Source organism: Tasmannia lanceolata, unplaced genomic scaffold (assembly GCF_043159265.1).
Source record: "Tasmannia lanceolata isolate RefF3 unplaced genomic scaffold, GAP_Taslan_0.1 ptg000020l, whole genome shotgun sequence".
In the NCBI taxonomy this organism is placed as follows: domain Eukaryota; kingdom Viridiplantae; phylum Streptophyta; class Magnoliopsida; order Canellales; family Winteraceae; genus Tasmannia; species Tasmannia lanceolata.
The window spans coordinates 13527766-13552107 of record NW_027518697.1 but is presented as its reverse complement, the minus strand read 5'-3'; the positions used below and the strand labels follow the sequence as shown (position 1 = coordinate 13552107).

At 38.2% G+C, this 24342-nt stretch overlaps 3 protein-coding genes across 6 annotated transcripts; 2 read left to right on the top strand and 1 right to left on the bottom strand.

Moving 5' to 3' along the window:
- The first annotated feature begins 145 nt into the window (after positions 1-145).
- On the top strand, positions 146-2709 carry ATA1 (TAPETUM 1). The gene is made up of 3 exons (XM_077363505.1): positions 146-180; positions 946-1402; positions 1987-2709. Exons 1-3 carry the CDS (start codon positions 146-148, stop codon positions 2320-2322), a joined length of 828 nt encoding a protein of 275 aa, XP_077219620.1. The 3' UTR covers positions 2323-2709.
- Positions 2710-3952: 1243 nt separating this feature from the next.
- On the bottom strand, positions 3953-13390 carry LOC143854975 (ALA-interacting subunit 1-like). Its single transcript, XM_077365128.1, has 9 exons — positions 13282-13390; positions 13094-13179; positions 8960-9018; positions 8717-8791; positions 8502-8618; positions 8288-8358; positions 6252-6552; positions 5507-5796; positions 3953-4354 (listed from the first exon to the last, which is right to left on the bottom strand). The coding sequence occupies exons 1-9, from the start codon at positions 13362-13364 to the stop codon at positions 4294-4296; spliced, it is 1143 nt and encodes a 380-aa protein (XP_077221243.1). The 5' UTR covers positions 13365-13390; the 3' UTR covers positions 3953-4293.
- Positions 13391-20334: 6944 nt separating this feature from the next.
- LOC143854405 (pentatricopeptide (PPR) repeat-containing protein) lies at positions 20335-24068 on the top strand. Of its 4 annotated transcripts, none has more exons than XM_077364369.1 (3): positions 20335-22937; positions 23406-23527; positions 23652-24068. In XM_077364369.1, exon 1 carries the CDS (start codon positions 20343-20345, stop codon positions 22842-22844), a length of 2502 nt encoding a protein of 833 aa, XP_077220484.1. In that variant the 5' UTR covers positions 20335-20342; the 3' UTR covers positions 22845-22937; positions 23406-23527; positions 23652-24068. The 4 variants fall into 4 exon arrangements, with proteins under 4 accessions (XP_077220484.1, XP_077220485.1, XP_077220482.1 ...); XM_077364370.1 differs by having other exon boundaries at positions 23639-24068; XM_077364367.1 differs by having other exon boundaries at positions 23406-24068.
- Positions 24069-24342: the final 274 nt, after the last annotated feature.

Sequence of the window (24342 nt, the reverse complement as noted above, 5' to 3'; positions counted from 1 at the left end):
TCGAACCACTTAATTTAGTTGCATCCTTCTTCTAGTTATAGAGCGTGGAAGTGGTGTATTGGGAGGGGTTAATCAACCTCTAACCAGCCCCTCAACCATTTCTCTTTAAATACTAAGCTTCAACCATGAAAAACTTGGTTGGAAAATGGAGCCCAATGGGCATAATCGTCATGGAGAAAGGTCTATCTCTTACACCGTACAAACCATTTCACCCATTTCTCTGTTTGTATCTATGGAAAAAAATTTCCGGTATTTTCTTTCCATGAAAAATGAAGGTAGGTGATATCAGCACAACTATATTTTGATATTTTCACAAACCATCTTGTTTTGTAGTATGTAAAGAGCTGTCAAAAGGTTATTACATTTCCCAAAAAGCTCTCACAAGCCGATTAAAGAAGAAAAGACAGCTTGGTTTGTGCAAATATCAAAATACGGATTGTGCTGATAACATTTCTCAAAATGAATTGTCCAGTGTTTGGTAAATTCACTTTCCACAGAAAATAATTTTGTAAAATTAAAAATTTTTCCTTGCATTTATAGGGAAAACTGCAAACCATCTGGACTCTGGAATTTTATTTTTCATGGATAATACTATTTTCTATAATTTTCTTTTACCAAGATCCAAAATTTTCTTGTCCCAAAATCCAAGTAACCCTTGGGTTGGATTTGGATTGCCATAATTAGGGTCTGGAATCAGCATCTTATTCCAATTCTACTCAATTCCGGCATTTGGTTCAAAATAATAATTGTAATCAAGTGAGCAAAACTGGCACGAGGCGGAATTAAGGGGGGCTGATTGAGGTTAATTTAGAGGGATATCATCTTAAATCGAAGTCCCCTCCAAGTAAAAATTGAATAGAGTTGGTTCGAGTTATCCATTTTGTGCACAAAAAATGTGTGAACTTAATAAGTTGGTTAATCATTATGTTAAATTTTTAATCTCAGATTAAAGGGCAAAGTTGCGATTATAACAGGCGGAGCGAGAGGGATCGGAGCAGCCACAGCCAAACTGTTCGCCCATAATGGTGCCCACGTCATCATAGCCGACATCCTAGATGACATCGGCCCTAGGCTCGCCGATTCAATTGGGGCTCGCTACATCCACTGCAACGTGGCAATAGAATCTGATGTGGAATCCGCCGTCAACATGGCGCTGACATGGCAAGGCCAGCTTGACATCATGTTCAATAATGCGGGCGTGGCGGGCCCCTTCGGAAGCATCGTCAACCTTGACATGGACAAGATGAAGGACCTACTATCAATCAACGTTAGTGGAATCGTGCATGGGATCAAACACGCGGCACGTGCGATGATCCGAGGAAAAGGCGGGTGCATCATATGTACCTCTAGCTCTGCCGCTATTATGGGTGGGCTCGGGTCCCACGCTTATAGCCTCTCTAAGGTGTTGGATATTTTCAAAATATTTTATTGTTCAAATTTGAAAAATTAGGTTTTTTTTTTTTAAAAGCACTTCTTTTTTGTGAAATGATATTTCCATTCAAAAGAAGGGTTGTGGTCTCTCTCTTTTTTTATTTTTAAAAGATTTTTTCTTCTTTCACTCTTTTCTTTTTCTCTAAGTGCGGGTCAACTGGTTGTCTTGAACTCGGGGTGCAGCCCATATTCTTGGCATAGGGATTGCATCCTCGGACTTATTTCGGTAAAGCCACCTGCATAAGTGGAGAAATAAGAGAATTCATATGATGAGTGGGACTACAAACTCGTACTCATCATCCCATCCTTGATATTTGATCCAAAACCAGCTCACTTTTTTGAGAAGCTGTTGTTGGATCAAATATCAAGGGTGGTAATTCCGTCGTACCACCTTTATGTGTTTGTACGCCCTTTCATCATATAATTTCTCGGCAAAACAGAGACTACAAGAGATAGCTTTGGCTTGCCTTGTTTACCTCTTTTCCTCTCCTATTCTCTTTCTTTGTTCTAAATAATCACCTGGTTTATCCACTATTCCAATTTGGCCCACATAAGGAGGCAGTGCTTGGGCTCGCGAGGAGCACTGCGTGTGAGTTGGGCGTGCATGGGATACGTGTGAATTGCATCTCACCGCACGGGGTACCATCGGAGATGTTGGTCAGCGCCTATCGGAAATTTCTCGGAAAATCGGACATGGGACCGGAGGAGGTTAGTCGGATTGTCGGAGAGACCGGTAGTCTATTGCGTGGGAGAAGCGCTAGTATGGAAGATGTTGCGCAAGCCGCGCTTTTCCTGGCAAGCGATGACGCCGGATTCATAACGGCACATAATCTAGTGGTCGACGGCGGATTTACAGCTGCTTATAGTACTATGAGCTTCATTTATCAGTAAATGCAGGTGGTGAATGGAAGTTAGAATGTAAGGATATTTTGCTTAGTAAATTTATATAGAATAAGCGAATAGAAAGGGTTTGGGGTAGTTAAGATGAGGGTATTTTGGGCAATGTAGAATGTATGTGATGTGAATGACAAACCATACTTGGGGATTCTTCATACAAATATAACTTTTGCCACATTGTTTGATGAAATGGTGTGTTTTTTTTTTTTTTTGGTTAAGGCTGAATTAAGATGAAGGTGTTTTGGGCAATGTAGGATGAAGTGATGTGAATGACAAACCTAACTTGTTCTCTTGATTTTCTTTCTTTTTCTTTTTCTTTTTGAATGGCACCTGTTCTCTTGATTGTAATATCTTTCACCTTAATAAGAACTTTTGCTGCATTGTTTGATGAAACTCTAGTGCCCTGTTTGTTTTGAATTTTGAGAATCGATTTTTGAGTCCAAAACTGATTATCGGACTTAAATTTATGTTTTGGAAAAACTGATTCTCAAAATCCAAAACGACCACGGCCTTAATATAAGGGCATCAGAAGCTTTACTTGGGTTTCCATGTAGTTGTATAGTTTGATGATAGATGAGAAGTGCAACAATTTGTATCGTCTGGTGGGGAATATGGATGTTCCTAGTTTCTCGATAGATGATTAGAAATAGAATGACATGCGCGCATAGGATCTCTTTAGATGTAAGTGCAAAGACCGGTTTTTAGGTTGGAGACGATAGTGGGGAGGTGACAGTTCTTGCGGGTGGAGAAGATGGGTTGAGGTCTATCTAAAGACTAGTTGAGAGTTGACTCAAGACATTACAAATGTGGATTGGCTGTGTTGATCAAGTCAAATAAAGTCAAGAATGATTCGACGATGTGCGTAGCTCAGGTTTGTAAAAGGCCAATAGATGTTTGGGTGATGACAAATATGTGGAGACGCCAATGAAAAAACAAATTCTTCAGGATGGTTGGAAAACAAGCCAGTGAGGAGATTGTTCCACGCAGGTGGAGACTCTCTTGCAGTCTCCTAATTGGATTAGGAAACAAGTAGAGAATAGGTTGTATGGTTTAGAGGATTCTCTTAAAGGTATCCTAATTTGACAAGGAGAGTGATTTTGAGAGGTTTAACTGGTTGTAGTAGGAATTGATTTAGGTTTAAGTGAATACCTATATTTTGTCCTTTTTATAATTATGAGAGTGAGGATAAAAGAAAGAGAGCTAGAACATGTGAGACGCGAAAGATGACAATGATTACGAAAGCTTCAATGGTGTTTTTATTGAAAAGACCTAGGTGAATTTTGATTGGAAGTTGGTAGCAGAGAAGCTTCAAGGGTGTTCTTATTGTTGGAGTTGCTAACAATATAGTCCTCACATTATTATCTAATTACAAAGCATCGGTACATTCATCTATATCACTGTTGTTGTTTGAGAAGCATGCCAACAAGAAAAACTTGAGGCAGAAATATTAGCAACTTTGCTATCAAAGACAAAAAGAAACACAAATGATTTGCTATTTAAGAGAATAGAAATTGGCATCAGAAACACATCATGGCTTCCTAGAAACATCAGAGTAATCAAGCTTTAGAGATCGAAAAAAGAAAAAGAAAAGTACTAAATGCCAATTGAAGTTGCACAACTAAAAGAAAAAAAACCATAAGATCCACTGTTCAATTGCAATTGCTCTATTAAAACTCATGAAAGAGAAAGGCTGGGCAGCAAAACTAAGCAAGTTTAAAAGAAGACATTGGCTTTGATTAAGAAAAGGCAAGAGGTAGAAGGAACATTTTTGAGTCAATGGTTCCAGCCAGTCAACAAACTGCGAAATTTTATATACATGCAAGTTAAATCTTGAACATGAATGAGTACGCACCTAAATCCAATGTCTCATGGCTAAGGACCTTGGTCCACGATAAAAAAAACTAGCATGTCCACGTGAAAGTATAACTGCCCACGGAAAGAAAATGGTGGTGAGCAAAGCCAGTCCTAATTCACATGTCCTGAAGGATTTCTGTTCCACGACAAGAAGGATGGATCTCCTAGAGGCCTGCAAAAGAGCCAAAGCAAGCTCATTATAGGTAAAATTTAAAAGCAAATGCAAATGCGAAAGAGCAAATTCTATCTCTATCTTGTTTAAACTTCCAAATAGTATGATCCCTAGGACACCGACTTGCATTTCTCTCGATATAAGTTATAATCAACTGCCCCAAGACCTAAGGTGTAGAAATTTAAATACAGGATACTAGTGATAATGATATACCGATACTTGCACTACCATGTTTTGATAACAAGACGAACTCACCTTGTGAATACTTAGGCTACCGATACTTGCACTACCATGTTTTGATAACAAGACGAACTCACCTTGTGAAGACAAGGTGAGTTCGTCTTGTTATCAAAACATGGTAGTTCCAATATCAGTAACCTATACTTATTAAAGAATAATAATACTGATAAGTATTGATGCTAGTTTCTGTGAATTCGTATTATTATCAACACACGGTAGTGCCAACATCAGTAGGGCATCTAAATATGATGCAGAAACTGAAACTGCCAATGAAAATATCCAATTCACATCAGAACTATACCCTCGACTCTTCAGCAAGGTCATTTAAGAGAAGGGGGAAACCATTTATCAGGCAAATATAATTTAGCAGAGAAACAAATATCATCAGTTGTCTGTAAATTTTAAAAGTTCCAGATGCAGATAAAGGAATTCTTGACCACCTTGGTCAGCGGATTTTTTCCCTTCTTCATTTATAAATCCTATCATTCAAAAAAAAGGAATTCCTAATTCCTACATCTGATCGGAAAATTAAATTATGTCAATTTCTCAAGCAAAGAAAAAAAAGGAAGAAGAAATTTGAAACACGGTGCACTGAATTGCCAAAACTTCTGCAAATAAAAGAAAAATAATAATCACTATTGCTCGATAGAAACTTAACTTCATGGATTGTTTTCGAAGTATTTAAAGAGTTTCTGCCTGTTAGAGTGTGTGATATATGCAATTTATGTCGAAGAACATGGAAAAACAATCAAAGGTTTCCCATCCACCAAATCATTTGCATCTCAAAGAACATGGAAAATATTGAAATTCATATCGCTCGAAATTCCACTATTTCAAGAATGAGCAAATTTAGTTGTAAGTTTAAGGATAACAAAGATCAGGCACCATGATGGACCCACACAGGACACTCACCTTGGCCTGGCCACGTACAAGAGCGTGAAGGCTACTGCTAAGAAAAGGCAAAGCCCACCAACTGCGAGATATGCTACACCAAGGAAATCATTTTTACCACCTATCCAAGTTGTAGTTGAGAGAACCAGCTTCTTTTTGCCTCCAAAACTGTATGTGTTATAGTTATTCTCTATAACCACAGCTATTTTGTCATTTGCTTCAAGATCAACATCTATCTTTCCATAGAGTTTTCTAAAAGTTGGCAGTGCAGCTGTCCGCATCCAAACAATAAGATCCTCTTGCTCACTCAACTGTTACGTGCAGCATGATAGATTAATCACACAAGAAAGCAAATAACAAGAGGTGTTGAAAAGGAGAAAAAATCATAGTTTTAAATTTCGTCCGAAATATTTCGTTTTCGGTTCAGACTGAAACCAAAAAGTAGATTGAATTGGAATTTTACATGACTCCCCCGAAATTTTGTTTTTTACTCTTATTTACAAAATTCCTACCGAAATGTTAAAAATTTCCACCGAAATTTCCACCGAAATTTTATACATTTTAGTGGAAATTTTTTTTAAAAAAAAAAAAAAAAATGAAATCTTTGTCAAAATTTTACATGATTTCGGCCAAAATTTCCACCGAAACCAAAATATTTCAGTTTCACTGGTGACCGAAACCGACATTTAAAACCTTGAAAAAAATAGAGGAATAAAAAGAATAAGGATGGCATGCACATAAACGGCCACATAAACATAGCACTCACAGGTTTGCTGGCATTAAGTTTGGCACCCCCGATTAAGCCTCCACTCTGGAAATTCTTTGGATAAACATCATCTCCAAACTTATGGTCCTGGTCACTCTTCCATGCAATATTCTTCTTACTCACTTCTAGCACCTTGTTATTTCGTGAAAATCTGTATGTATCATTGAACAAACTCCAAGCAATGAGCCCGCAAGGAACAATTGAGGATCCATTTGAGGTGGTGGCTTCAGGATCACAGGTACTCGTTTCATTTTCACTCTTCCTACTCTGCAATTGTTTGTCACTTCTGCTTTTAACATATCTGAAAACAAGTATTATTGTCAGATGCATCATTTATTTATGGATCTTGCAAATACTATATATATATATATATATATATATATATATATATATATATATATATATATATATATATATATATATATATATATATATATATATGTATACAAGTGTGTAGGAAATGCTCTCTCTCTCTCTCTCTCTCTCTCTCTCTCTCTCTATATATATATATATATATATATATATATATATATATATATATATATATATATAGAGAGAGAGAGAGAGAGAGAGAGAGCTTGTTCAAATAAATCCAACGGTCATTAAATATAATCCATCCATGTAAACTTGTGCTATGAATTATAAAGTACTGATACTATATCACATTTGCATAATATTCAGAATGTGAACTCATAATTAGTTATATGAGTGCTAGACGCCTTTGCGTAATTAAAGACTGTTACATGCTTATAAATCTTAAGGATTTAAGTTGCCATCAAACAATTTTGGATTTAGTACTTATAAGAAGAAAATTAATCATATTTTCTAGGTCAAACCTTGAACAATTTTCTTTCCTATATAATAGAAAGAAACTTGGTGGATGAAAACATTACAGAAAGAGAAAATGCCCTACCTTGAATTCTATTTAGTTGAGGGAGGGGGAGGAAGGGGTTGTGGGGGAGTTGCCGTCTGGCAAATTGAATTCTAGTTTCACATTTTTAACATATTTGAAGTATCAAGAAATGAGTATTTTATTAGAGAAAACGGTTCCTACACATATGTGTAGATAAGTTACCTACACACTAGCTTAAAATACAGTGGGGGCCACATTATTTGGGTGATCCAAACCAATGAAACCATTCATTTTTAAGGCCCTCACATAGATAGGGTGTCCACAAAAAATCAGATCCATAGGATCATCCTAACCATTCAAAGTGTGGAGGCAAAAAAGGGAGTAATTTGTGAAGGTTTAAAGACATCCATTTTACCTCCACAAATCGTAGGGTTGGGATGATCCTATGGATCTGATTTTTTGTAGACACCCTATCTATGTGAGGGCCTTTAAAATGGATGGCTTGGATCACCCAAACAATGTGGGCCCCCACTGTATTTTAAGCTAGTGTGTAGAGAACTCTCTACACATATGTGTAGGAACCGTTTTCTCATTTTATTATTATATTGAATTGGAATTAAATATCATTTCCTATAATAACAACTGAAAATATAGAAAGAAAATCCACCATGACCTGCACCAGAGAAACTAGAAAAATGAAGTTGGAATCTTGAACATTACTTTTGTCTAGCCTGTAATAGAACGTAGATCTTAGAGGAATGCTTTGGTATAGAGGCATGCTTTGTAAAAATATCCACTTAACAAGAATATAAATATATTTGATGACATAGGGTATCCCCACCCCATTTTATAAATATGTTTTATCTCCATTTATAAAACACAGAAACAGCCTCTCTGCAGAGCAGAGGTAAGGCTGCGTACATCTAGCCATCCCCCAGACCCCGCAATGGCGGGAGCCTCGTGCACTAGGCCGCCCATAGGGTATCCCCAGTCCATTTTAGGGTGGGACTAATCCCTATGGATGCATGGAATCACCCGTAAACCATGAGCATCGGGTTTACTACAGGGGGATTCGAACTCAAGAAGAAAAAAAATATAATTCAGAAGAAAAAAAAAAGACGAATGTAAATATCTTAAAAGGAAATCAACTAAAAAAGTATGATTTCAAATAAATTATGCATACCGGCGATGGTTCTGGTAAAAGTTATAGAGCTCGTAGTAAACATAGACTGGACTTTTCATATTCTTTGGTACCTGAGAAGATTCGTAGTTAATGCACTTTCTTGGAAGGAAAATTTGTTATGATTGAAGGTAAAAATAAATATATAGTGAAAAGAAGCACCCAAGAAAAATCAATATCCGGGATAAACATAAAAAATGAAGTGGAATGGACATACAATCAAAGTTCTGGTACATGTCTTGTTCGTTTTACTGCTTCGTATAAATGCAAGCTTATCATTTTGCAAAGTTTCAGGAATGCAATCCGTATCATACCGGTCCAAAATTTCAACCACCTGCATGTCAAGAAAGATCCAGATAAACCAAGAAACAATAAAATCTTACAGGAAATAAGATGCACGTACGAGAGATGGATCAGATATATATATATTACCCGTTGTGATGCAAACAGGGAAGCAAGACCGATTGGGATAAAGATAATACCAACAAATGTGAATGTTGTGATAATCTGAACGCAGATAAGAAGACTATTAGAGGATAAACTTCTCCAGCCGTATAACAGAAAAAAGTCCGCAAAGTGTTTTATGAGACAATAAGATTTTAAAAGCTTCACTAAAAGTCTTAAATTGATATAACAGATATATTCTATTAGATACAATCACAAATCATAACTTACCCATCCCGGTGTTAGAATCGGTTTGCAAGCAGGAAGCTCTTGTTGGGTAAATCTAGAATCTGCAACAAAAAATATTGAATAGGATTCACAAAAAAATGGCCCATCCTTAAAGCAAAAGCAACAATTCAGGTAAGAAAGAAATAATTTATTCAATTAATTAGACAAAACACAAGCAAAAGGTGAAACCATAAAAGTCAATCAAGTTCCCAAAGCACATCTATCAAGAAGGTCGACAAAGAAATACAATAAATGAACTAAAACAATGTCAGTGAATTATTGATTCAAACAAAAAGAAACTCCCCGGACATTAAAAAAAAGGATCAATCCAATTGGGACATAATTTTTCACAAAAAAGGAAATTGGAGAACTGATTTGACTGCCAATTGCAGAAAGTTGATCCATTGTTTCCATTCAAAAGACGCAATGACTCGCTATGGTTCCAACAATAGAAACTCTTCAAATTGAATTTTAGTATTTTACACATGTCAAGTTCAGTACCCAACTCATGTCCTAAATGATTTTATTCACCTTTTCATTCAATTCGTTTTGTATATGGCTAATTATTGGGTTACGAAATATTGATTTAGCAAGACAGTTTCCCATCTCCACATACCTCTAGCTAACCAGTGACCTTTTTCTTCTTTCTTTTTTTCTGAAGGGGCAGGCAAACTAACTCTATTGAGAAACAGGAAAAGGAAATGTATTATAAAGTTGACAGAGATTGCCCCAGAAACAGAGCGGATCTGCTTACAACCCCTTTCGCTAACAGATTGGCATCACATTGGCACCACGAAGAGGTGAGAAAATTACATAAGCGGGGAGTTAAGGAGATACAATTTCTTTGATCTCATTGATGAATGATGATATCCACCCTTCATCCACGAAATCACCCTACAGGAGTTTACCTGCCCGAGCAGTCTCACAATAGGCGACGAACAGCCTAAGGCCAAACATGTGCAACATTAGAGTCATTTCTCCCAATCAGACTAGAAAACAAGAGCAGCACCTCACTCGAATGTCAAACATATGCATAAAAAAGGGAGATAAGAAACCATTCAAAAAAAGGAAGATAAGAAAATAGGTCAAAGCCTTGCAAACAAAAGGGGGAATGAAGAATTCAAGTCAACCCCGATGCATGTGGTTCACAGGTGATTGCGTGCATCCGTAGGGATTAGTCCCGCCTCTAAATGGGGTAGGAGATACCCTATGTCATAAAAAAAAAAAGGTGAACGTCATGAGTTGCCTATTCTCCTTTTTTTTTAATTTACTTAACCAAATTACAAATATGCCCTTATGTATGGCAGATAAGCCGAATGGAATGAATTATTATCCTATCGAGTTATAGACAATCTATAGTAGATGCAAAGTGATGACAAAGTCCCTTCCATACAACTTATATACATCTTCTTATGGTCTATATGTCACATATGTTCCACAATCCTTCTCAAATTGATGTACTGGCTCATGGGCATCAATTTGCAAATAAGAAAATCATGTCGGGCTCGTACCATTGCGTTCGTGAAGATGTCGGCTAGTTGATGTGTTATGGAATGTATGGTAATGTGATTCATGCTCTAGACTAGCACTAACGGATATGGCAGTCCATGTCAATATGTTTTATTCACTCATGAAAAACTGGATTAGTGGCAACCTACATAGCAGTTTTATTATATCCATAAAGTGCTATGGGCAGAGAAATCAGAAAACCAAAGTCCAAAAGTAGTGCCTGAAGCCAAGCAAACTCACTAAATGCAGCTGACATTGCCCGGTATTCCGGTTCCATTAAGAATTTGTAGAAAACATCATGTTTCTTACATTTCCGGGACATTAAAGAATATCCTGAGAACATGTACCAACTAGTACTAGCAATGTGTATTAGAGCATCCTGCCATGTCAACATTGCAAGGACAGAAAGAAAAGGATTTACCATGCAAAGAAAAAGAAAAAGAAAGAAAGAAAGGATTTGGCCCACGGATACCCAAAGTATCTGATGATTTGATAAACTGTTGTGAGATGAGGCATATAATATGAGGATCAGAAACAATTAACTCACGATTAGAACAGAGTGTACAATGTCAGCCTAGTCATCTTCAAATAAATTAAGTCGGTAGGTTTCTGTATTTTGTTACTTTATCTTCTAATAAAGTTCTAAATGTAACATTCGCTAGCCACTCCACATCCAAATTTCTGAGGAGTAGCACCTCGTTGCTCTTCTCTCACTTCATGCAACTAAGATTTTGGGAGCACGTCACAACTCCTATCATGGTTGCATGTCGATGTCGGAGAACAAGATCTTATAAACAAACCCACCAATAGCATCATAGAGGAATTGCAGTTCCAGGTAGAAATTTTTGTTCACCAAGGAGAGGAGAAGGAAATCAACTTATCACGAACTATAAAGACAGACTTTGCTTCTAATGAAGAAATATTTGGTTCTATTTTAAGGTGTCTAAATTTTGGCATGTGAATCCAAGGACTAAGCAGCAGCAACAAACTGTTGACCAGACAGTGTATCTATAAAACTTCATTTTATTTAATACCATACACTTATTGGCTGTTCATAATCTAACATTATTTAATATTGCATTCGGCTTCATCACATGCTAATTTTATATGCAGTGGAATGAGCTCGACGAATCTTTATATAAATGAAGAAAAACTATATGGACAACTACATGGAATACACACGATTCATGAGACAACCTGTTATAGGACCCACACATATAACATCAGCAAGGACAATTCATCCAGTAGGCCCACTGTGGAGAAGCAAGCCTAAAAACTACACCAATTTGATGATTCCAAGTCCAATTGCTGCTGACAAATGAAGAGTAAAAAAAAATGGAGCAACAAACCATGGAAATCACTGACTTGGACGGGTAAGAACACCCAATAACAGTGATTTTCAATATGGTAGGGCCCACCTGATGAATGGTACAGATGAAGCTGATGACAGGGTGAGTCCAATCCAATGTTTCAAAATGTGAATGCGGGTCAGAATACGAGCAAATCCCCTTCCACTCGGTACGACATGATCGAGTACTCGGTTGATGCGGCTGAGTAGTCGGATGATGCAATCATAACTCGGGAGAGTCAAAGGAGTTTTGATTGACTTTGTAGGGCAAAATTCAGACTTGGACAAGAACACAGGCAGGGTAAAAGGGAGTTGACTTGGATGAGTCCACGATGACGCGGGGGAGTTTTGAAACTATGGTCCAATTAGTGTCCCAGTGTATTGTATATTCATCACTATCTAAAAGTATAATACGCAATAAATATATAAATCTTCTTTTAATGGTAATAAATATATAAATCTGTACAAAGCTAATGCCACCTCTCTTATTCTTTTATAATATAGTCAAGATTCTAAGCTTAATCTTAAAATCAACAGCAATGTCAAAAAAGGAATTTTAAAAGAACTACAGAATAAATAAATATATTTATCTATGGAAATGGTATTCCCACCCATTTGTTAAGTAATTTCCACCAAGCTATTCATTTTGGAATCTTCTCCATTGATTGATACAAATTATTGTAAATTGTACACAAATCAATGAAAATTGTTTTGAATAAGAGAGATGTTGAAAAATGTATCATATTTTCCAATCAAAACACCATGCATTGTGTCGTCTTCCACTAAGGCCATGTTTGGATTGCAAGAAATTTTTTGGAAAATGTTTGGAAAGGAAAAATATTTCTAAATTTTCCTCCTAAAAAAAAAGATAACTTGAACCGACCCATTTCAATTTTTACATAGAGTGACCTTCAATTTATAATAATATCCCTCTAAATTAACCAAAATCCCATGAAATTGTGGAAAGTAAAAAAAAATCCCATGAAATGTTTTTTCCATCAGAAATGTTTTTTCTTACAATCCAAACAGAGCCTAAAGATGTCCTAATTTCGTAATTCACCATTTTGCTTTGTTTCCTGGTATGTTATTCAAATCTCCATGTAGGCATTTCTCTTCATGTTTTGATCAATATAATACAATCTTTCACGAACCCTAAAAAATTTTAAACACTAAGACAATAAAATACAAAACATGAAGAACGTTATAACGAGAAGAATCGAAACATATATTGAAATTTTCCCGGAAAAAAAAAGTGGGGTATTGAAATAAGGGAAATGTACATTTGGGTTTCTTGGAATTTCTCCTCTGATTGCTCGTTCCATCTGTACCCGAACTCATATCAAGCTTTGGATTCATTTTTGCACAACTGTAAAAAAAAATGAAGAAAATTAAAAATCCAATCTCGAAAATGGAGATTAGGGTTTCTCAGAAAGAGAATAGAAATGGGAATTGGGAGAAGAAAAATTACCGAAAATCTAAAATTGAATGTCGAGAGGGATTTGGGTAATTCTCAGAAATTAGAAAGCCACTCCTTTTTTTTTGGGAAATCATTTTTTTGTTTTTTCCGGGAAAAAGGTGGGTTGGTATTCCTGAGGACTACCAAAGTTGATATAGCCTGCTTCAATGTCTCTAGCTTCAATGCCATGCAAATTGGGGTGCAAGTTTGGCCCTGTCAGCCCTGACCCACCCTGAGCCCGAACAGGGCCTGGGCTAGATTTTCCAACCCTGAGGGCGGGTCAGGGTTCATTTTTTAGGCCCTGACTCAAGGTCGGGTCGGGTTCAGGATTAGTATCTCGGGTCAGCTTGACCCAGCCCTACCCTAAGTTTTCTATTATATAATTGAACCATCTGTGTATTTTTCTTTTGCTGATGTTTTTTATTATCTTGGATTGATGTTTCTTTATATTAATATTTATTGTCTCTGTTGCCCGTCATGTTGTTGAATTCATTTTATCTTATTTGTTCCATTCATCTGTTGTTTATTGATCATTTTGTTTTATATGATATGTAGTTGCTTTATTTTTGGCATCTTAACAGGTATTTGCACTAGGGTCAATCCCCCAATCAGGGCCATGTTGAGCCTTGTAGGACTGGCAATGGGTAGAGGTTTTTCGGCCCTGACTCAGTGTCAGGGCGGGTTAGGGCCAAGATAATGGGATCCAGGGTTGGGCTAGGATTTTGAAAAACCCGACCCAACCCGACCCTGTTGAAACCCTACTTGTTAACTTACCAACTTCTCCAGAAGCTTAAGAGAAAGGCGTTATTTATCTTTTATACCTTAACACCTCCCCGCACGTGTGGCCCACTTGGCAAACACGTGGCACATGTGGTCCCACTTTGGGCTGACCATCGCATGTGGATTTTTGCTATCCGGGAGGTTTAAACTCGAGACCTTTGGCTCTGATACCATGTTAACTAGACCTGGCAAACGGGTGGGTCGGGTCAGGTCGACCCGCAGATCATGCGGGTGCGGGTCACGTGGGTTGCGGGTCAAAATAACCCGCATTCCTACGGGTTAGCAACTAGGTGACTAGGACCCAGTGCGGGTGCGTCTGGTCGACCTGCAAGTTACCCGCATGTTTTTCCAAAACAAAGTTTTTTATTGGGCTGTGATAAATTCACCTCCTTCTATGTGTGAATTCACCCCCTAATTTTCAAAATGGACCGTACAACCTACACCATAGGATGATCCAAACTGTCCATTTGATGGCCCACAACGTAAATAGATCGTGTCCCAAAAATCATTGCCATAGGACGATCTCAACCATTCGATCTATAGAAGTTTCCATATTGTCAGTCCCTCTTTAGATCGGAGGGTTAGAATCATCCTATGCTAATGATTTTTGGGGCACAACCTATTTACATTATGGCCCATTCAATGCAAGGTTTGGATCATCATATGGTGTGGGTTGTACCTTCCAATCATCAATTTTGAAAAAAAGGGAGTGTATTCATGCATAATAAATTAGTAATGCTCATGAGTTGCTGGAAGTTGGGAGTCTTCAAAAAGTGAGATGCTATTAGAAGGGCTGATTTCCAAACACAAGTGCACTATTCCAACTCAAAAAGTGAGATGCTCTTAGCCCTTGATCTCACTTTCTATTTTAAAATAAAAAAATATAAAAAAAATCCAAAAAATCGCGGGTGCCTGCAAATTGACCCGACCCGACCCGTGTTTTTGCGGGTTGGGTCACCCGCGGATCGGTTTTGACTGGTCACTAAAACCCCGACCCGTGCTCGGAAATTTGCGGGTGGGTTGGGTCGACCCGCGGGCACGGGTCTCGTTTGCCATGTCTAATGTTAACTTACCAACTTCTCCAAAAGCTTAGGAGAAAGGCATTATTTATCTTTGGGAAAATTACCAATGGGGGACAAACATTAGGCAGAATTATCAACTGGACCCAGGCTTGTCAGAAATTACCAATGGGGGACAAAATCTGTCTTTTCAGTAAAAGCTGGACGAAAATACCCTTTGGCATATAAAACACGTTTTGACTTTGGAAGGAGGTTTTCAAGTCTCTACGATTGGGGTTATTAGGTATCAAAATGGGGTTACCAATTTCAGAACGGGGTTTTCAAGTCTTTAGGAATGGGGTTATCTAGTATAAAAAATGGGGTTACCAATTTCTGAATGGGCTTATCAAGTCCTTGAAAATTGGCCGAGGATATTGGAGTTTTGGAATGGGGTTTTCAAATCTCTAGGACTGGGGTTATCAAGTATCAAAATGGGGTTACCAATAACCCCAATCGTAGAGACTTGAAAACCCCATTCTGAAATTGGTAACCCCATTTTGATACCTAATAACCCCAATCGTAGAGACTTGAAAACCCCCTTCCAAAGTCAAAACGTGTTTTATATGCCAAAGGGTATTTTCGTCCAGCTTTTACTGAAAAGACAGATTTTGTCCCCCTTTGGTAATTTCTGAAAAGCCTGGGTCTAGTTGATAATTCTGCCTAATGTTTGTCCCCCATTGGTAATTGGTCCTTTATCTTTTATACTCTAACATTCAGTAGGTTTTACATGTAAAACAGGCCCTACTATGGTTGGCCAATTCTAGTCGTTTGATGTCCATATATGTCAACAAGCTACTCATCGTAGGGTCAGGATCATCCGAGCAGTGAGATTCTTTGGATTGAATCCCATGCGTTAGAACATGTATCTAGGCAATCTATCGGTCGCGCGACTGATCACAACCAAATTCCGGTACCAATCTATCTGTCAAACATCTGATCAATAAATCGACTTTATTTTTTATTTTTTATGGGTAAGCTGGGATTAGGCATAGGGCTGGCAATTTCACCCGAAAAAGAGGGGATCCGCCCCGCCCCGCCCCGTTTGGGGAGGGGATTCCCCGATTTGAAAGGGGAAGGGGAAGGGGAAGGGGAATATAAAAATTCCCCGGTGCGGGGAGGGGAAGGGGAAGGGGATGGAGTTGTCCCCGCCCCGCCCCGCCCCGCTAATCAATGCCATTTTTTTGTAAATTTTTAAGTGTTTTTTTTAAGGAAAACGACTAGAAACTCTGTGGATCGGCTACAAGATTCCCCCAAACATAAACTTAGCTTGTCTTTTCATTTTAATTAGCTTCTGAGAGCATTTTGGGAACTATAATAACCTTTTCACAGATGTTGAAATAATAAAGACAAGCTGAGAGCCTGAGACGCTAAGTGTATGCAATTATCAAAAAATCGTAGTGCCAACAGAATTTTAGGGTTGGATTGCAGGTTTTAATTTTCAACAAGAAAAATTTAGCTACTAGAAATTTGTTTCATGTCAGCACTAGACTGAATTGCAATTAAAGAAATAAGTCATTTGTTGATTTTGTTCTCTTCTCCATTCTCATTTCTCATGCTCATCTGGGGGTTAACATGCTATACAGAATGAACTAATGAACATTATTTTGCGTGTGTGAGCGCCCACTTATGGACTTTTAAAGTTCATTGTGACTACTGAAATAGTTACTTTTTGCACATTGGCTGCCTGTTAATGAAGGTAATCCTGGTGCTCATTTCCTATTTATCATTCCATAATTTATGCAGAAAATTGCTGAAAGATGAGGTCCTGTTGTTATTTATGTTTGTTGTCTCATCCATGCATTTCTGATTTTGTCCATCTGTTTGTTGATCACATGAATAGAATCATAGCATTCATCACAATATTGTCTGTAATGGACGTAGAAGAAAGAAGCTCTGTTTGCTGATTTGGTTGGGTTCCAAAGAGGGGGCGGGGCGGGGATTTTGTCCCCGAAGGATGCGGGGAGGGGAAGGGGAAGGGGAAGGGGAAGGGGATTAGATATTCCCCGCGGGGAGGGGAGGGGGATTCCCCACCATCCCCGCAGAGGGGAAGGGGAAGGGGAGGGGGAAAATTCCCCGCAAAGGGGAAGGGTAAGGGGACCCCAACATCCGGCCCCGACCCGCCCCGTTGCCACCCCTAATTAGGCAGGACCCCCACCAGATATATTAATAAAGGAAAAGGATACAACAAGAAAGCCTAATATCAACTTAATCAACTTACTGGACTTGTTGTTGAACCCGATTTCTTTTTCTTTTTTATCTATCAATCGACTTATTGTTGAACCCAATCTTCAAATCATCCGGCGTGCTTATCTTCCCTCAAACCAATCCGGTCTGTTCAAATCCATGTCATCTAATGCTCGATCTGATAGCTTCTCGGTTGATATGAGGGCCCGAACTGATCCATTCATAGCTTTAAAGCCGGTTAATTTGATTGCTCATATGGTGGTTATTTGCAAAACAGTCCTCCCAACGAGGTACAAATATCAAACTTTTTCTATTGAGATCTTCTGACTTGCTCCTGGTCGGCATTAAGCCACTTATCTCCTTCATTGCAGCTTGCAACTCTCATGGTTATAGTCATTAGTACCCTTATGTATCTCTATTACATTATAAAAAAATTCAAAATTTCAAATTATTAAATATGAGAGAGATATTATATACTTATACTCTATATTATTTAATATAGTACATTATTTTCCTCCGAAATTCCCAAGCAAATCCCATATGCTCTGTTTGGTTGCTTGTGGATGGCTGGGAGGATAAGAGAAAAATAAGTCAAAGAGAAATAGACAAGAATGGAAGAGAATGGAAGATGGGGAGAATATTATGAGGGAGATTTGAGAGTAGTGTTTGGTTGCGTGAGGAAATTAGCTGAAGATGTAGGGTGTCATTATCAAAATATAAGTGGAAGAGAGAGAAAAAGAATAAGATAAGAATTTCTCCTGATTCCCCTCAACAAATTTCTCCATTTTGGTGAAAAAAGGGGAGAAGATTATGGGGGGAACATCTCCTCCACGTAGGCACCACCTAGGATAAAAACCAATAATGATGTCTAGAAGTTGTCTAGTGGTCAAAGATGTAAATGACAACCAAACATGCTTTGGGGAGATCTCATGCATTTGAAACTCCTACAATCCCGCCAAAACAAGCAACCAAACAGAGATTGTTTAATACCATTTTGACCCACTACCAACACACAATATCAGAGGGTCTAGTGTATTGCGTACTTCTCAAATTGAGAGGCCCAAATAAAACCTATTTTCTTCATGGCTCTTGACGAGGGTATAGACCATTCTAATCTCTGCATATCTTTGTAATCTCTACACACTAGTAAGCTAGAGGTCTTCTAGGTACTTCTCACTTTGAGAGAACCATGTCAAACATTTTTTCTCTATAGCTCTTTATAATGGCTTTGGGTTCAGTGGAGAATCCTCAGATAGGATGATGGTTAGGATTGTTTGATTTTTAGTGTTTTTTGGTCATGCCTTTCATAGTAGGGTATAATACACTTTCTACATCATGTTGAAAATGAAGTGGGTGATTCTTTCAAAAACTCTCTTATGAATAGGGAAATGATATCAAGCACAACCATACTTTAATAATTGCACAAACACAACTTGTCTTTATGATTGGTTTGTAAGAGCTTTTCCGGGAACTGTAATAACCCTTGACAGCTCTGTAAACAGAATAAAAGACAAGATGGGTTAGTGCACTTATCAAACCATGGTTGTCCTGATATCATTTCCCTCTAAACCATGACCTCATTGAAGAAGACCAAAATATCCTCTGACGTGAAAAGAAAAAATTTACCTTGTAAGAAGACAAAAATACCCATGACAGTCAATAATAAGTTTGGAATCAAGGTGTGAGAATATAATTTCCTATATATACTAGCTCTCTTATGTATGGGTGTAAAAAAATGGGCCCACTGTGTATCAAACACATGACGTGTAAAATTGTGTGCCCCATCATACAAATGCGTACTGGTGGAGATTGTGGGACGTACCCCATCAAAACATGTAGCAAAATGGTGGACCCCAACGATGCGTGGGTTTGAATTGAGTTCGTGGGACCCACCCTATCAAAACATATCATTGAGCATCACAGATTCACAGGTATTTTGGTCTTTTATACGGTAATTTTCATCTTTCACCAAGGACATTTTGGTCTATTGTGAGTAAAAAAAAATCTACCATGGGTATTTTGGTAACAAATTGGTAGCATGAACTGATTTGCAAATTTCTTTAAAACATGATGACTTTATTTGCAAATTGTCAAACTAGAAGACTGTTTTCGTAATCAGAGAAAAACCCCTAATTTACAAGGTAATTTTTGCAAAAGTTATCCTTGATTCAAAACTTATCATTGACTGTTATGGGTATTTTGGTCTTTTTACAAGGTAATTTTTTTTGTCTTTTCAGGTCTAAGGATTTTTTGGTCTTTTTCAATGGCATGACTTGATTTGCAAATTTCTTTCAAACGTGAAACGAGATGAGTAGGACTGTCAATCGGGCTGAGCTTGGGCGGGCCTGAGGTGCTTAAGCTCAGCCAATGTTTATACGGGCTATGAGCCGAGTTGGGGCCTGACTAAATTAGAAAATTTGCTTGCCCAAACTCAGCCCAAACTCCACAGCGGGCTTCGAGCCGAGTTCAGGCTTGCCCATGACCTCTTATTTTCTACACGAGAAAAAACTATAAGGCAAGCACAGAGTAAGGAGACCAGGTACCAACTCAAAGACAAGTTAACAACCAAAAAACCTGTTGAACATTCCATCCAAAAAAAACCTGTTGAACGTATTCCTGTTTAAGTGTTGAACTAGAAAACCATTTAATATCATAAAGAATAACAGAGAATGTTTAAGTACCTATTTAATTAATGTATACTGTTATTTTTAAGGGTATAAAAAATCCTGAAAAATTATATAGTAAATATATTATCGGGCCGGGCCTATAATGGGTTGGACGATTGATCAAGCCCAAATTAGAGTTCAGGCTTCAACTTTTGACCAAGCTTGATTTGGCTTGTTCTCATTTTAATTATGGGCGGGCTTTTAGCGGGCCGAACGGGGAGGCTTTGAGCTTGCCCATCCCAATTGACAGTTCTAGTGATGACTATTGACTATATTCAAACTAGAAGGTTCTATTTGCAAATAGAGCAAAGTAGAGGACCTCTTTTGCAAAACCCCTCATTTAAATTTCGGTTACCAACGGTTGGGTTCGTCAAAATAACGAGAGATGGCAGTTTTAAGGTCTCTGTCACTTCACAAAACTCCCTCCTCGAGTTTTCATTCATTAATCCAATCCCGTGGAAATGGTTTTGCCCAAAAAACCCTCATCTCTAAAGAACCCAACATCAAAGAAGCTATTAAAATGCTCCAATTTACAGACAATGTCGAGATAGATATATATTCTCAGCTCATAGAAGCTTGCATTCGTTCCAAATCACTTATAGAAGGCAAGAAAATCCATCAACATATCCTCAAGAATAATACCCTTGTTAAGAATTCATTTTTACTCGAAAAACTTGTGTCAATGTATATAAATTGCGGAGAAATCGAGGTTGCTCGCATTGTTTTCAATAAAATTAAGGAACCCAATATCTTTTTATGGAATTCCATGATAAGGGGTTATGCTTGGAATGGACCCATTTATCAAGCTATTGATTTGTATTACCATATGGTTGATTTGGGCGTTAGACCAAACAAATTTACATTCCCGTTTGTTCTTAAGGCATGTTCGGGTTTACTGGTATTAGAAGATGGTAAGGAGATTCATGAGGATGCTAAAAGATTTGGGTTGGATTTGGATGTCTTTGTTTCAACTGCTTTGGTTGATTTGTATGCAAAGTGTGGGTGTTTGGATGATGCATACCAAGTGTTTGATAAAATGCCTCATAGAGATGTTGTGGCATGGAATGCCATGATAGCGGGGTCCGCTCTTCATGGGCGTTGTGATGATGCGATTAGATTGATTGTTGAAATGCAAATGGGAGGAATGAGTCCGAATTCTTCAACTGTTGTCGCAGTACTGCCTGCGGTTGGCCAAGCTAAGTTGTTGCATCAGGGAAAGACCATACATGGCTATTGTGTAAGAAGGTGCTTTTGTAAAGATGTGTTGGTGGGGACTGCGCTTTTGGATATGTATGCAAAATGCGAATGCTTAGATTATGCTCGAAGAAGTTTTGACATCATGAGTGTTAAGAATGAGGTGACTTGGAGTGCGATGATTGGAGGATATGTTCTATGTGATCGAATGACAGAGGCACTAGCATTGTTCGATATGATGATGCTTGAAGAGTCTCTAAGTCCGACATCAGCTACTCTGGGGAGTGTTCTTCGAGCATGTGGGAGGTTGACTGATGTGAAGAGAGGGAAAAAGATACATAGTTTCTCAATTAAATCCGGTTTCTTTTCAGATATAACAGTAGGGAATTCACTTCTTTCAATGTATGCTAAAAGTGGGATTCTAGATGACGCGATTTGTTTTTTTGATGAGATGAAGCTGAAGGATACGGTCTCTTATAGCGCTATAATATCTGGATGTGTGCAAAATGGTAATGCAGAGGAGGCCTTGGTTATTTTCCGCAAGATGTTGTTTAATGGCATAGAGCCTGATCTCGCAACTATGGTGGGAGTAGTCCCGACTTGTGCCCATTTGGCTGCTCTACAACACGGGCGGTGCAACCATGGCTATTTGATTGTTCGTGGTTTCACATTGGATATCTCAATTTCCAATGCGCTCATTGATATGTACTCAAAGTGTGGTACAATTGACGTTGCTAGAGAAATTTTTGATAGGATGACAAAACGGGACATTGTTTCGTGGAATGCGATTATCGCTGGCTATGGAATTCATGGGCTTGGTACAGAGGCAGTCTCGCTGTTTCACAATTTGCAAAGTACTGGTTTAAAACCTGATGATGTCACTTTTATATGCCTCTTGTCTGCTTGTAGCCACTCGGGGCTTGTTACCGAAGGAAAACACTGGTTCTTTGAGATGAGTCGGCATTTCAATATCGTCCCTAGGATGGAACACTGTATATGCATGGTTGATCTTTTGGGCCGGGGCGGACTTTTGGGCGAGGCCTACAATTTCATCCAAAAAATGTCATTTGAGCCAGATGTTCGCGTCTGGGGGGCCTTGCTTGGTGCATGCAGAATTCACAAGAACATTGAACTAGGAGAAGAAGTGTCCAAGACTATTCAGAAGCTAGGACCTGAAGGAACGGGAAATTTTGTTTTGTTATCTAACATATACAGTGCTGCCGGGAGATGGGATGACGCGGCAAATGTTAGAATAATGCAGAAAAATAAGGGGTTTATGAAAAGCCCGGGATGTAGTTGGACTGAAGTTGGCGGCACTGTTCATGCATTTGTTGGTGGGGACCGCTCACACCCACAATCGGTACTGATATATGATGTGCTTGATGAACTGTTAGGGGAGATTAAAAAGTTGGGTTATCAAGCTGATACAAGTTTTGTGTTGCAAGATGTAGAGGAAGAGGAGAAGGAACATATTCTTCTTTACCATAGCGAGAAGCTCGCAATAGCATTTGGGATTCTAATGTTGGGTCCCGGCAAACCCATTTTTATTACGAAGAATTTGAGAGTTTGTAGGGACTGCCACAATGCTATAAAATTCATTACCACTATCACTAAAAGGGCTATTACTGTAAGAGATGCTAGTCGATTTCATCATTTCAGAGATGGTATCTGCAATTGTGGAGATTTTTGGTGATAAACGGTGGACAGAGAATGACTAGCATCATAGATGGATGAAAGTGACATTGAAGTTTTGAGTTCTTGCAACTCAACCCTTCAGTCTTGCAGAGTAAGTGATGTCAGCAAGCACAAAGGTTATTCCCGTTGAACTATAAGATTAACACCTGGATTTCATAGCTTTTATTTCATAGAAGAGGTGCACCTATAGGAATAGGCATTTGTTATGGCTTAAGGAAGTTTTACAACAATTACAATTTTATGTTGGTATGTTATATCCATAAGCTGTGTGGTCCTTTTGGCTACTGAGAGCAATCCACATGGTCAAGATAGTCGGTGTTAAAGAAATGATCGGCACTGTCTGTTTAGTTTTTGGTCTTCCTTATTTTGTAGATTAGGTTTTACTGGGTTTGGTTTAACTGGGAAGTATTCATGCAATTTCTTGTTATTGGAACCAATCCTAGCTTTTATATACATACACTTGAGTTAAAAATTGTAGTTATTAAATCAGAAATTATTATTTTTAATTCTAGCAAGTACCTTTGGGATTGCATAATTTAGCTATTTTATATTATTGCAGAGATGGTCAACGGCGGAACTGTTAACAGTTGGATGTGCATAAAATTTTCACGGAATGTGCAAGAGGGTTTTGCTCTTGGATTTTGTCAGGAACTTGCTCAATTGTGCCTCATTTCCAGAATGGTATGGTTCAAGGATCTGCTCATATATTGTTTTTTGGTTGGACAAGATTTTGTTTTGAGAGATTCTAATTTATCTTCTGTTTGCTGTGTGTACAATTTTAATTTTGGTCAGCTGAATTGTGCAGCAATGTGCTCGTAAACCTATACTCCCACCATTCACATCACACCCTGATCAGGAGAGGACCTTATATCCATGAGGCCATGTAAATACTTCAGCCTCTTGGCAAAGAATAATAGGTCCCTTATGGTATGGAAATTCAATTTTACGAATGCTGTTTAATAAAATGCTATCAATTGTAATGCTGTTTTCTGTAAAAGTAATGCTGTCCTTCATTTGCATTTCTTTGTTTTCGAGTCACAATGTCTTCGTTGCAGAGGATTTAAAAAGGATCTGTGAGACGGATCTTGGTTAGTTTTACCGTGTTGATTGACTAAGCATGTCTGTAGGATGAGTAAACAATATCTTGAAAATGTCGCCCTTAAGATAAATATGAAGGTATGTTGCTGCAGTGTTCTGAATTTGTTAACTCACACTGCAACTATTTTCGTCCTCTTCCATTTTTTTCTTCTTTTAATTGAGAATTTAGCAATTGTTCTATTGATGGAAAGGTTGGGGGAGGTTGGGGGGAGGAATACCATTCTGTGGATGCTTTGTCAAGGCGCATCCTATCAATTGTAATGCTGTTTTCTGTAAAAGTAATCCTGTCCCGCATTTGCATTTCTTTGTTTCATTTCGAGTCACAATGTCTTCATTGCAGAGGATTTAAAAAGGATCTGTGAGACGGATCTTGGTTAGTTTTACCGTGTTGATTGACT